The 14346-nt window shown below is 37.0% G+C and overlaps 1 protein-coding gene and 1 pseudogene across 4 annotated transcripts in view; one reads left to right on the forward strand and one right to left on the reverse strand.

The window, feature by feature from the left end:
• Atg2 (Autophagy-related 2) overlaps positions 1–14346 on the forward strand; it is a 232937-nt gene that overhangs the window by 169792 nt on the left and 48799 nt on the right. For all 4 annotated transcript variants that reach the window (XM_032440820.2, XM_015168271.3, XM_070210843.1 and 1 more), the window contains 2 exons: positions 4725–4857; positions 10476–11069. In XM_032440820.2, the coding sequence (XP_032296711.1) occupies positions 4725–4857; positions 10476–11069 (727 nt within the window). The remainder of the gene's footprint in view (positions 1–4724; positions 4858–10475; positions 11070–14346) is intronic.
• On the reverse strand, positions 6266–7134 carry LOC6636753 (protein sarah-like; annotated as a pseudogene).

Here is a 14346-nt window from a genome sequence, read left to right on the forward strand (position 1 = left end):
CATAAGGTTTGGTGCCCTTTGGTATGCTGTGCAATAGTCCATCTCCTTTTTCTGTCTTAGGTGGAAATGCTATACAACTTAAACAGTTTTCGATGTGACTTTTCTTTTCATGTTCGGGAACCAGTATGTTTTTCCATGCGTATAACATGTTGTCCCTACCAATATGCCTCAGTTCGTCATGGTATTTATATAACACGTTGTCCTCCATCTCTTATAACACATAGAAAAGTAATCTTTTCTCATTCGTCTTTCTTTATTTTACTCCATTTCTCATTTCATACAATTTAAGCCGACCTACTTTTAAAAATTTCCTAATATCCCTTGTTTACTCGTCTTTTGTTTGCTCCCGTTATCGTAATCGTGTTATGACATCTCGACAATGCATCAACGTGTGGCATTTGCTTACCAGATCTATGTACTATCTCATAGTCGATTTCTTGTAGCTTTAACGCCCATCTTGCAATTCTGGGATTAAGGTCAATCTTGTAAAAAGTCAGTGTCAGTGAATTACAATCAGTTATGATTTTAAACCGCCTTCCTAGCACGTATATCCCGAATCTTCGTAATGTAAGGTATCCAGCTCAATGCTGTGGTATTTCACTTCCGTCTCAGTTGTTCGCTTTGAAAAATAAAATTTCGGATGCAATCTGCCATCTTGTTTCTTCTGCATCAATACTGCTCCAAATCCTAAGGCATCGCAATGCAATTCAATATCATCTCTGAGATCATAAATCGATAGCACCGGTGCTTTCAACAATCTCTCCTTAAGATACACAAAACATCTTAGCCCGTTTTCCCCAAACAAGTATTTTGTCTTTTCTCAACAAATCATATAAAGGTTTTGCGATTGTTGAGAAATCCTTAATGAATATCCTTAAGTACAAGCAAAGGCGATCCAAAGATCTAACGAGAACTCTATGCAATTGATTCGCTATTTCACCACTATATGGATCTTCTTTTTTCCTTGAATATTGCATTGAGCATTTCTAAGTACGCTGATTCTAGCCTTTTCTCTACGCTGCTGCAATCGTTGTGCTAGTTCGTCTGCTACATAATTAATTTGTGACCAACTTTAGCTTTAACCAGAACGAAATCACCACTTCTCCTGCTGCAGAGCGATTTCTTAGACTAGTTACTGAATAACGAAAATGAGCCTCGATTACTATTTTTGGAAACAACTTTTAACCCCAAATTGGAGCCATCGGATGAAACATTAGCTGATGCTTCAGCAGACAAATGCTGATCCTACGGTTCAAAACTGTTTCGCAATCACTCCATATCGTATTGAATGCATAATCGAGTTGATCGTCCCACTTTCGACTGGTCATTGGGAATAGTTTGTTCGTAACGAGGTGATCGAGAATTGCGTTGTCAACGCAATTGTGTATGAATTGTGTAGGGTAGGAAGCGTCTTTTGATCGAACGTAAATGACTACAGATGGCATGCAATGTGCGTTTGTATGTATCCGTGTACCTTACTTATGTACAAGTACTTGGTCTTGAGCCTTTGTATAATTTACAATAATCCACCTTTCTTTCTCTTTTCGACAACAATTGATACTCAACAGCCACACCAATAATTAAGTATTATTCAGGAAAAAAAAACCATTTGGAATAGCAGCACAAAAACAATCGCAATTGCAATTGTTTTGGAATATGTAATTCAAAGCAGACGCGCATGAATGTGGGTGTCTACAGGTATAGAGAAATTCTTGAAATTTGTACCCATTCAATTGCGCAGTAAAACATAACTTTAGCTTTTTCTTAACCGATCCATAGAATATTTGTGTATTCTTAAAAAGTCAATTGCATTAAAATTGTAGCTTAAATTGGTGGGCAATATAAGTTAGATTATGAACTTGATTTATAGCTCTGCGGTGGTAGCGGGGAGGTGTCGATAGATATAAAATAAAAGATACTTGATATATACATTTATAATATTCTAGAAACAACATATCAATTGCACAAATACAATATACCCCATTTTAAATGGCTTCAGGGTATAATTATTGATAAGTTGAAATCTGCCCGTATCATCTTGATCTCCACTTCCACTTAAAAATATTTTTAAAGTGCATGCGATATAGAATGCAAAGTGGTGGTTGAGCCGGGATTGTAAAACTCAGTTCTTCCAGGTCTACTCTACAAGAAGCTTGTAGTTTGCCGAGACGCATTTCTGAAAGGATGTTAGTGAGGTGTAGCGTGATGAGTGCTGGTGGTGTTCGATCGCCGAATTGTTGTCAGAAATATAAATTCGAAAACACTTTATAATCGTTCCTATTTATTTTGTCAAATTCTATGGTCCTGTCGCACCATCAGCCCTTGACTTCTCCTGCTCCAACCTCCCAGCTGCCTTGCGGTCTTGCTAATTATATTTCTAATTGTTGCGTCCACATGTCCAATACTCAAGCTTGCCAAATAAAGAGTGAAATTGCTAATCAACCTTAGTATCTCACGCCCCTTTTTCGTAATTTTCGCCGTGAGGCGAAAACCTTCTCTGTAGCCTATTCCTTCATCTGCTCCTCTACTAACATTTTAACAATCAGAGTTGTTTCTAATTAGATCTAAACTATAATTGATTTTCTAACTTCATTTCGTTTTCTTAACCTCATAAAAATAAAATTAGTATGTTAACTTTGATAATTCTATGTATTATTCTGCGTCAGAAGAATCAAATGTTCCAAAAAACGATTTCCGCCCGTACCATTCTTATGGTGACAATGTAGGGTCTTAATATGTCTTAAAGTAGGGTCTCCGTTATGAGGACCATGTCATCTGCGTACATTTATACTTTTCGTAAGCCAGCAAAGTAGACTCTGGGATATTATCTTTATAAATCCATATCAATGGTTTTGCGTAAATGCAACAGTCAAATGAAAGAAAGCCATACAGAAAAACATACATGTGAACGCGTTGATTTCAAAGAATTCAAATTTTACAGAGGCCCTTTTAACCGACCTCAAGTATTCAGTAGACCTAGTTTTTTTCGCCAGTAACATCTGGAGCAAACAAAATTTTCGTATGTGCCGGTCGCCTAAGATTATGTAAGTGGTGTCTTACATAAAAACTAATTTAAAGGATTATTTCGTATATAGTCACCTATTTTTTACTACAAAGGTTTTATTTTTGGAAATAAGTAGCGTATTACGCATTCTCTACGAATTTTACATATCTTTAAACATAAGTTAGCTACTTCACTAGCCGTCTCTCGAGTCGTCGACCTTATTGCTGATATCCAGTGTAAGGTGGGTTCATGAAAATAGATGATTAATATATTGAAGGATTTGTCATATGTATGTAATGAAACTATAATAAATAGGGGTGTAACGCTATTACTCATTAAAATAATGAGTGTCATTTCTGTAAGACCTCCATACAAATCATTTTGTTTTCATCAACAGGATTTAAGTTAAGATTTGGTGGACTGTGTACAGTTACCTTTTTTCGTTGTACTTTTTTATAAGATGTAATGCTCGGCTATTTTATTTGACCTGCCTTAATTTTTGTCTTTCTTTCAGTTTTTACTCTATTAAGGTGTTCTTTAAGTTTGTCACTTAGGATGCATAATGCATGTGTACAATTATATTTATTTCAAACTTTGCCCCTACTCTGAGCTGGGAATGCTCAGCGAGTTTCCGAAAGTATCCTGAAAGCAACGATTTTATTAGGGGAAGGGAAAGTTCGGTTGAGGAAGAATACAAACTAGTGTAATCTTTGCATAACAACCGAAAAGAATGTACATAACATAATCTGTTGTGCACGTCCATAGGAATAAGGGGCGATAGTCTCTGGTTGGTCCATCCGTAACAGATAATTGAAGGCGCCTTAGCGGAAAAGGAGAAAAGGAAAACAATCAACTTATGTAGAAGGACAGCACCGAGAATTATCCTACGGTTGGTTAACGACGGAAGACCAAATGCTTCTGAATAGATTCAATACGATGCTGGCTATGGTTATACTGCGGAGACCAAGAACAAGAAAGATATCCAGAAGTTTCGTTAAAATGTGAACGGCAGAGTCAACAGCATAGCCTCTAGAACAAATACCTGCAAAAACAGCGATGTAGCCAAATACAACGACAACTGACCGCATTACTTGCTGTTAGAATACGAAGCAGACGCGCATGAATGTGTGTGTACATGTTTACAGAAATTCTTATAGCTGCTGCCCCATTCAATTGCGCATTTGCATATAACTTTGATTTTTTCTTAACCGATCTTTATGAAATTTTCTACAGCATATCTTATTATACCATAGAATATTTGTATATTCTGAAAAAGTCAATGGCATTTAAATTGTGGCTTAAATTGGTTGGCAATAAAAGTTGGGTTATTAACCGGATTTATAGCTCTGTGGTGGTACCGGGGAGGTAGCGATAGATAAAATTAAAGTTACTTGTCATATATATAATATTCTATTCTAATGGCAACGCTTGGGTACCCTTACCACTTTCCTGTAGAGTAATCGGTTCAAAAATAGTTCATATGTATATCTTACTCCCTTACTCGCGAGTTTGGACCAGATGTTGTTTGGTTAGTGAATATACCCTTATACCCATATTAAATGGGTTCAGGGTATAATAAATTATAAGCAGTGTATTGATAATGCGATTTTTCCTTTTCAAAAAATCACATATTACACAAATCCGTAGCATTTTATTGTGTAGATTGATTATTAAAAAGAATATAATAACTTTATTTTTGTCTTTATATTTAAAATTGCAGGCCAAAATACTTATCCTATCGGGCATTACTTAACATTGGGTATTGTTCCTTTAGTAGCAACATAATATATCCTATGACCGGATGTACTTTACGACTGATAAGCGAAGATTGTGTTCTGGCAATTGGCCAAACAGTAAGTACATTTTAAAAAATAGCAATAAATATACCATGTAGTATAAACGCAATAATATTGTCGACATGAAATATTAAGGACAGTATTTTTTTTACCAAATTCATATAAAAAAAAGTAAGAGATTCTAGTCGGGAGCTCCCGACTAGGGGATACCCTGAACACTCTTCTTCCAACATCAATTGCATATATATATTTTATTTTAGAGGCTATATGTCAAGTTTGGTGACTCTAGCTCTTAATATTTACCAATATTGCCACTAACCATACAATGTATAGACATACCAAATGGCAAATACAAAAATATCAAAGTCATATTTGTGCAAGGGTAATTCATCGTCGGCTTGTCGAAGAATTTAAGAAAACACCAAAAATTGACGCACACTCTTTCAAGTAAGCAGTTGTGTGAAATTATTAAAGGGTTTGGCCTGTTCATGCGCAAAATTGATATTTTCCATGCTTGCTGTAGGGGTAAGGGTACCTGATCTCTGGCATGTGTGCATGATAACTTTTTCGGTCGGCCAACCACGCACACTAACACACTTTTTTATATAGATGGAATCATTAATGCGTTTGTGTGCGCGTTGGTTGCTTGCCTGCCTGCCCGATGCAAATTTGACAAAATTTGAAGATTTTGGCATTTGTGAATTTCGAGCTCTACACACACACATATACACACTCACAAATGTGTGCGAATGAGCTGATCAAGGGTTTGTCGTGAGGCAGAGATATTTTTATCAATGGGTGCGTAAATTTGGGCGACTGGCACGGTCTTTGTTTTTTAGGCATGCCTGCGGTATCTGGCTTTGGAATTATGAATCGTCGTTATCTTGAGAGGAAAGTTCTTGCAGCTACTCGCAAACATATAGAGTTGCTGTTTTTAATTTTTTGTGTTTTATGTTGTGATTTAGCATGAAGGTACATTTAGATTTTGTGGCTAGCCATGAGTAACGAGTACATTGCTGACATCGATACAAATAGAAACGAACACCAAGAGATAGAGGCAACGCGACTTCGTATGCAAACTACAAACACATCTAAAATTAATTAGAATTAACAGCTCCACTTGGCTCACATTAAGATAAGCTAATGTTTGGTAATTCTCGACGGCGACACACGAGACAAATCAAATGGGAAAGGAAAACCAAATCTTAAATCCGCTTCAAACGAGAGAGTATAAGTACTTAATATAAAACATAGCTATGTGTAAATTAATCGCAATCGAATTTTTTTTTAGAAATTATTTACAAAAAATACTCTAAGCCACCAGGCTGCTACACAGCTGTCTATTCATGCTGGCTGTGTGCCCATATTCCACCTGTTTAAGCTATTCATTTCTGAGATCTCTCTTCTATATAGATGGTGCCTGGTGGGCCCTGGTGCTGGCTCTTCCACATGCCGTTTTACATTCCGTTTCATGCTCCAAGTTGGGCGCTTATGCGCGCTCCGGACATTTGGTTTGTACAATTTGCGCCTTTGGTTGTAGTGCTGTGCCTACGCCTCCTCCCTCGGGCACCATGGCGGTGTGCACAATAATTGCCGGCTGATCCTCGCTCTGTGGATGTAGCTCGTGCGATTCACCGGGTGTTAGACTGGCCAAGACCGCGAGCAGATCGTGATTGACAAGCGGCTCACCCTCTTCACGCGGTTCCCAACCAGCTGGCGGCGAGGCGGGTGGAGAGATAAGGAACTGTTTCACCGGCGCCGGTGGCTGTAGATTCTTGTTGCTAACGGGTGTCACCGGTTGCGCAAAGTAACAGGTGATCACCGTCTTTTTGTTAAACTCGTGCTGATGCAGCTTGATGCGTGCGATAGCTGCCGCAATGGCATTGTCATAGTTCACCCGGAGTCGGCGAAAGCTGCGCAGCCATTGGAAGGTGGCCGACTAGCTGAAAGTGCGGAACACCACCTCCATGGCATGCTTAAGATCAGGATTGGCAAACACCTCCGAATGTATGTTGGTCACAATGATGGATGTTGGCGAATCATCAAACGAATCAGCATCTACCTCTGGCTCCGTATCGGTATCCACATCGCCTTCCGGCGGCAACTTCGGATGTTGGCTGGGCAGACCGTCGACGGCATTTATAAAAATGTCCTGATTAGGTGAAAGTTTGTCTATGCTGCCGCCTTCGCTGTATTCCGGGTTGATTTCAATTTGCTGCTGTTGTTGTTGTGATTGCTGCATGGTTTCGTTGTCGTCGGTGTGAGATCGCCGGCATCCTCATCAACGTTTGCCGAGCTGGTGGCGTTGTTATTCGACTTTGCCGCGTCGGACATAGCTGGACGTTTGTTTAAGAAAATTGACGCCGACAACGGCAAAATATTATTTTTTGGCTTCTGCATAGCCAAGCAGAATAACATAGCCGTTAAAATTTTAGCACAACACTAACTGCGAGCTGTTATATTTCAAATATTAAAAGGAATCAATCCGTAAAGCCGTTCTGTATAATAGATGCTTACCCTTTTGGCATTTGTTTAATAAAGGTTCTCGGATTTTGCGCCAGTCGCGATCCGACACAACCGTTCACCACAAATTTTGCTTCAGCATTTACCAAGGTCAGTATAATCTAACAGCTTCATAGCTGACGATATAAAAGAGGTTAATTTTGCGGGAAATTATGAACGTCCGCAACTTATTGCGCAAGTCATAATAATTTTCTCAATATTTAACGTGTACTGGTTACAGACAAAATTTATTCAAATATGCAAGTTAACGCTTACGTTGCAAATATCCCAGTTAACGAGTCAACAATATTTAGTAATTAAATCAGAAGAGGACACCATATAGTTTATATATTATCGATGACGAGGATGACAAAGTTACTCAATTTTGCCATGTCCGTCTTTCTGTCCGTCATATGCATCAATTTCGGAATCTAACAGAGCTAAAAACTTGAAATATTTATTTTTCCTATATTATACAAATATTGACTCGCCATATTTCCAAAATGTGGATAGAAACGATTTTGAACTTTGTTTTCAATACATAATTTAAATACTGTAAGAGCATAACAATTTTGACGTTGAGTAGCGATACCTCGGTACTTCACTCGACACACATTTAAAACGGCTGCCAACCTTCATCAATAAATAAAAATAAACTCATTAAAAATATTTTTTTTTTTCAAATACATTTAAAAATGTATAACTAACTAAACGAAATGGCAATAATCATCGAATGATTCCTGTAGAAGCGTGCTGATGAAAAATAACACTGCAGTGGTTAATGTACCTGGCGCCCTCTAGTCTACGTTGCCTATTTAATGAGAAAAAATATTAATTTGTGAGGGGTTTTATGCTTAAAATAAGATACATAAGAGTTTCTTGTTAAACTAACAACAGAAAGTGTTTATAATACTAACATTCATAACAAAGCTTACACCTTCACACGTCGCTTGGCTCGGCTGCCGCACCATTAACTCGCGTTTAGCGACTTCGCCGTCCTCTTAATTTGTTGTCATGTTGGTCGTCTTTAACTATTTTTATTGCATAGTGATTATTATTATGTCCCTTCTGTACATTGGGATTTGGGTGCACAGCATGAACCCAACCCAACCCACCTTATGTATGTGTAACTTGTCACTAAAATACACAATCAAAACAAGCAAGCGCTAATGGTTGAACTGCGAAGAGAACAATGATGCCACGAGAACTGATGCAGCTGAGTAATGTTATGGGAAATGTATAAGATATAAGATGACAAGGTTCTTCCAACGTTTTCAATATCATGCAGCAGATCAATAAAATGAAATAAGATGTTTCTTATGATCTATTATTTTTAATAAACAAGTAAAAATTTCTAGTCGGGAGCTTCCGACAAGGGAATACCTTGAACCCTCTTACTCCAACACCAAATGCAGCTCGCGCAACGGGCTCGTTTGAAATAATAATGATAAATTTAAAACAATTTGCCTTAGCAGGGTTTGAACTCGCATCTAACCGCACTACTTGCCACCGCCTCTACTCAACCGCCCCACCAATCAGTAAGTCATAATGAGAAAAAAAAAACTAATTAAAATAGCAGCACAGAAAACAATACAATTGTAATTGCGATACTGAATATTTGTGTATATCTGTATTCCCTCAAAAAGTAAATTGGATACAAATGGTGGGTTAAATTGATGGGCAATACAAGTTGGGTTATTTACTTCATTTATAGCCATGACGTACACAATGAAAAATACTTGATATATATATACTATTCTAGAATAAGCATATCAAGTTTGGAGACTCTAGCTCTTTATATTTACCCAATTTGCTCAAAACACGGGATGTCAATATCGAATTTTATTGATTGTGACCACTAACCATACATACATACATTGTATTGTTAGGGGTTGTGACGGAGTGAGTTATCGACTATCGGAAACAAACTCGATCTGCGCAGGCACTAGTACCACCTACATCTAAAATTTCAAGTCTCTAGCTCTTATAGGTTCTGATATCCTTGCGTTCATACATACGGACAGACGGACGGAGAGACAGACGGACATGGCTAGATCGTTTCGACTATTGATGCTGGTAAAGAACTTACATATGGGGCCGGATATACTTTCTTCTGCCTGTTACAAACATTTGCACAAATACCCTTTTTTACCCTTCGTACCCATTTTCAATTGGTGCAGTGTATAAAAATAGTAAAAGGCGTTCAACGACTTAAAGATATCATAGGGGACGACTTGCTAATCCGCACATTTCTTTCATTATATTCTAGACATAATTTATCAATGCAAAATTTTTCGGTGGCATGTTTTTGAGATTTATTTTGAAAAAAAAAAAACGGTTGTTATTTCCTAAAGTGAAGTGTTAAGTATCCAGACTGATAAGTCTAATATAACAAAAACAGCGCAACCAATATTATTACTTTTTATTTTTTCTGCTGGATTGCTTTGCCTATTCGAAACGTTGTGCTTTGGATAAAATTAGCAGGCCGAAAGAATTTTTAGTTAACATAGGTGCTGGCGAAGCCCCGTTTTAGGTCATATTTTAACGCTCAACCATTCCGCCAGTAGTACCAATAATACTGTTGCCAAATACAACCAAATCATTGTGTTCAGAGGTGCCACAACGTTATACTAGATGGTGTTCTGCATTTAAACAGAGCATGATTTGACTTGACTTTAAAGCTGCTCCAGTTGTTTTCATTTGAGTCTTTGAAATTCGATGACTTCCAGATATCTTTCGAAACGTATGCACATTCCTTTTACTATCTTGTCATAATAATAGTGCTAGAATGCTAGATTCTCTATTTTATTGACAACTTTGCAGCGTTAGCAAGGCGCCTCAGCCGATCGCTATTAGTTGCTGCTATTGACAATGTTTTGTTCTTTTGCCGTATTGAATTTTCTGTTCTGCTGCTCCTTCATGCTTAACATAAACTATTTTCTTTCTGTTTCGTTAGGCTCTTGCTTATCTTTGTTAAACTTCATATGTATACTACATTGTTCCCAGACTTGTGATGTTATGTGACCATACTGGGCTGTGAGTCACTTGCACTTTTTATAATAACTAACTAACTAATAAATATACAAAACGATCATACAAAATATAATTAAAGTAATGTGGTATTATTGTATTTTTGATTTAAATAATTTTCTTTCTATACGTCTTTCTTATAGGCCAAGGCTGCCAACAACGTTGGGGAGTTTATGACTCAAACTAGCGAAACTGGCTTAGTACCCGTTTTGAATGTTGGATTACTTAATTTTTCTATACATCTTAATGAAAAGAGTAAATCACACGCTAAGATAGACCTGAGATCTTCAATTCATGATATGCATTTAAAAACATGTTTTGATTCAGCGGATGCATTAGCACAACTAATTGCATATATTGCTAATGATAAAGATTTAAAGTCAAAAGATAATTACTTTGGCGACTTTAAAAAAGCTGATAACACACCAGTAAGAAATTTCGAACATAATAATGACGAAACACTGAATCATATTAATAATCTTATGGCCGACGCAGTAAAAGATGTCAGCACGCACAGAAACATTGAAACTAATGAAAGAGAAAAAAAAAGTTTTGATATCAGTAATATTTTGGATTTTGAATCGAACGAATTTGTTGAATCAAATTTAAATTTCGACATAAGTGAAAATTCTCTTTCACAAGTCCAAGTGGAACTTGGAGCAACATCATCACTTAATGCACCCATAGCAGAGGAAAAGGAGTATCACGTAATACATGACGAAGACCTTTTTTTTATGGTAAGATTACGAATAAATAATACAATACGCAATCCTATCCTATTGCAAACTGTGTAACCCAAGGATCGAACAAAAACCAGGGCACTACTTAACATCATAGGCATCAATAAGTAGGCCAGTGTAAGACAATCATTAAAAAGTAGGAATCGTAGATTACTTCCTTGGGATTTCAGAATTTACCCGAATGCAATTTGAATATAAATGCCTAAAATGCGCATTAAGAATATTAACTGGCAACACGAGAAAAAATAACTTTTGAAGCAATCAAGGAAGCTTTACTAAAATAAATATGTTAGTTTTAATATTTTAAGCACAAAATACTTGAAGAGGCAAGGTTAATAGCTAGGATGTTATGATTCTCTGAAAGTCTTTAGGAAAAACAGAGAATTTAGAAAAACTTTAATAGTGACCGCCATCTTTTATACTATATTCTTTTTATGAAGGGCAATGATAAATTATTCCTTTCATATGGCAGGAAAGGATAAGGTCTTAACACAACAAAGTAAAATGTTTTAAGATAATTTTACAACATACTTCACCATAGTAGCTAAGCACACAAAACCCGAAACTTCACCCATTTAACTTTTGACCCTCAATTATTATATAGGAAGAGTATATTTAGCAAAAAATGTGATACACAATATTTAGAAGCGAGGGAACTTAAAATCTATGAATAGTGTGACGCATATCTTAATCTGAATATCTTTTGTTAAGATATTTAAAAATCAATTTATGTTGAAACTCTATTCAAAAAATCGTTGACTCTTATTTCTACAAAGGAGCGATGGATTTAAAAAAAAAAATGGTGGTAGACCTTTCAAATGAATTTAAGCAAAGATTTTTGAAAATGAGCTGATGGCCAATCGGACGGTAAACAAAAAAAGTTCATAATTCGTTTTTTATTTTTGTACACTTGCGGGTCGAATTTCTTAATTGGTTACCAATCAGACTGTCAGTCAGTCATTACAAACAGTTTTATATGGCATTCATATAGAGTCTTGAGCTTATGCTGTCATCATTATAATGATCTTGAAAATGCGAGAGCATCATAAGGGATGATATGAGCTTCACTTAATGTTTCCTTTGACAGAGAGGCTACTCGACGGTAGCTTAAAATGTACTGTAATGTCTCTTTCTTACTTATAGCCATGGGATATAAAGAAGGTCCACAGAAATTTTCGAAACATCCAATCTTAGGCTGGCTAAATTTGTATCAAACTTATCGATTAGACTGGGGAATTTTGGGGACTGTAGATCGCCGCTAGTAGTATTTTACCTTGATCGCTGGCTCCACTGATTGCTGAACACTGCACACTTGAAATCGTGCACTATAAATGATACTTCTCGTACGAAATAATAAGCACGGCAGGTCCAAGCTTTCTGCCTCTCATTTTTTAAAGGGTTGGAGCAAGAGCATAGCCATGGGATATAAAGAAGGTCCACAGAAATTTTCGAAACATCCAATCTTAGGCTGGCTAAATTCGTATTAAACTTATCGAATAGACTGGGAAATTTTGGAGACTGTAGATCGCCGCTAGTAGTATTTTACCTTGATTGCTGGCTCCACTGACTGCTGAACACTGCACACTTGAAATCGTGCACTATAAATTATTTTTCTCGTATGAAATAATAAGCACGGCAGGGTTAAACTTTCTGCCTCTCATGTTTGGAAGGGTTGGAGCAAGAGCGAAGCCATCAGGTCGAACACTGAAATTTAAAAATTTGTAAACTTTATCGTCAGGGTTATAGCGAAGTCCATTAAAACCGAGCTATTCAAACGGTCCATTTGGGTTTGCCAAGATCTATGCGGTATTTTCGTTTGCAGACTAGGACCCTAAAGCCTTCCATGTTAAGACGTCTCATCAACCTGAACTAAGACAGGTTGTATACCCGCAAACTGCTATCTACCAGTTATAGTGGTGCCAAATTTATTCTTACGCCTGAACCGGAGAGCACTATCCATATTTTTTGAATATCAGACGAAAAATTCGGGGCGACTGAGGTTCCAAAAACTGTAATTATGCTGGTTGACAGCTGAAAATGTCCATTATTTTAAATGCGTATCTCACTAATATACAATGTGGTCAAACTGGTTTCTCACGGTTATTTCGATTCTTTTTTTCGGAGTATTTCTGGTGAGTGGTGAATAAACAATAATAAAACAAAATTGAAATAGAAAATCAATCAGAGGAATTGTTATGTGGATTAGGCTTTAAACATTATGCTATTTGCTCAATTTTGTATAAAATAATGCAATAAATAATATAAATAAAAATAAAAATAAATTAAATATTTAAGTTTATATTGAGCCATCTTTTCTTTCCTTTTAAAAATAAGTGTTTATAAATGGGGAAACAGAAAAACTACTGTTGCGCTAATGAGCTTTTTCAATAGATTTTACAAATAGATATAATTAACCTTATTTTACTTCTTGTGTTCCAATTTGTTTCTATATTTCTTAAAGTTACGAAAAGCAGGCAGACCCGAAATGGTCTGTGCCTTTTATTTAAGAACAATAGTGTTATATAGACAAGCGTACCCGAATTGGTACGTGCCAAATTTGGTGAAGCGACAATTATTAGTTATTATTTTGAGTAATGCAAGTGGCCGATGTGTACCAAATGCATGAAGCGAACGAACTTAACTAACTCGATGAGGCCTTCGTATAAGTAAAGCTAGGGCAATAAAACGATCGTTACAGCGATGAGCGGCAGTTCTATGTAAATATATTCTTAAGAAAGCGAGTATTATAAGATAAAATTAAGATCTTCTCTTATCAGTTGCGAGGTCGCTCCAGTTGTTTTGGCTGCATAGCCAGATATTCTCCCCCCGTTGGAAGGCATGGGCTTTCAACAGATTCTCAGATGGGCAATAGACACAGCTTGTTTGCAGCTCTTCTCGTTTCTCCTGTTTCGGAGTACGCCATTTGGAGCATAACTAGACCAAAACATTTGTTGCAGGTATGTTACGCTTTGCCAGCTATCCAGACGACTGAATTGAAGGTGCGTCACATCAGGCTCAACGAAAGATGAGCTGGGACCACCAATAAAAATTTCGGATCTTCTGCAAGAGGAAACAATGGTCTGGAATTAATTATCGATGCTATGTGGCAGACTAGGGTGCGAAACTATTCGAAGTTGAGAACACAAGATCCAACAGCACGATAAACATGATGCTGCGCTGTCTTCACTGCTGCTTCCCAATAGCCGCCAAATTGCGGTGAACGAGGCGGTATAAATTTCCAATCAATGGAATTAGCCATGCGAAATTTATGCCC

This window comes from Drosophila virilis, unplaced genomic scaffold (assembly GCF_030788295.1).
Source record: "Drosophila virilis strain 15010-1051.87 unplaced genomic scaffold, Dvir_AGI_RSII-ME tig00001170, whole genome shotgun sequence".
Classification (NCBI taxonomy): Eukaryota; Metazoa; Arthropoda; class Insecta; order Diptera; family Drosophilidae; genus Drosophila; species Drosophila virilis.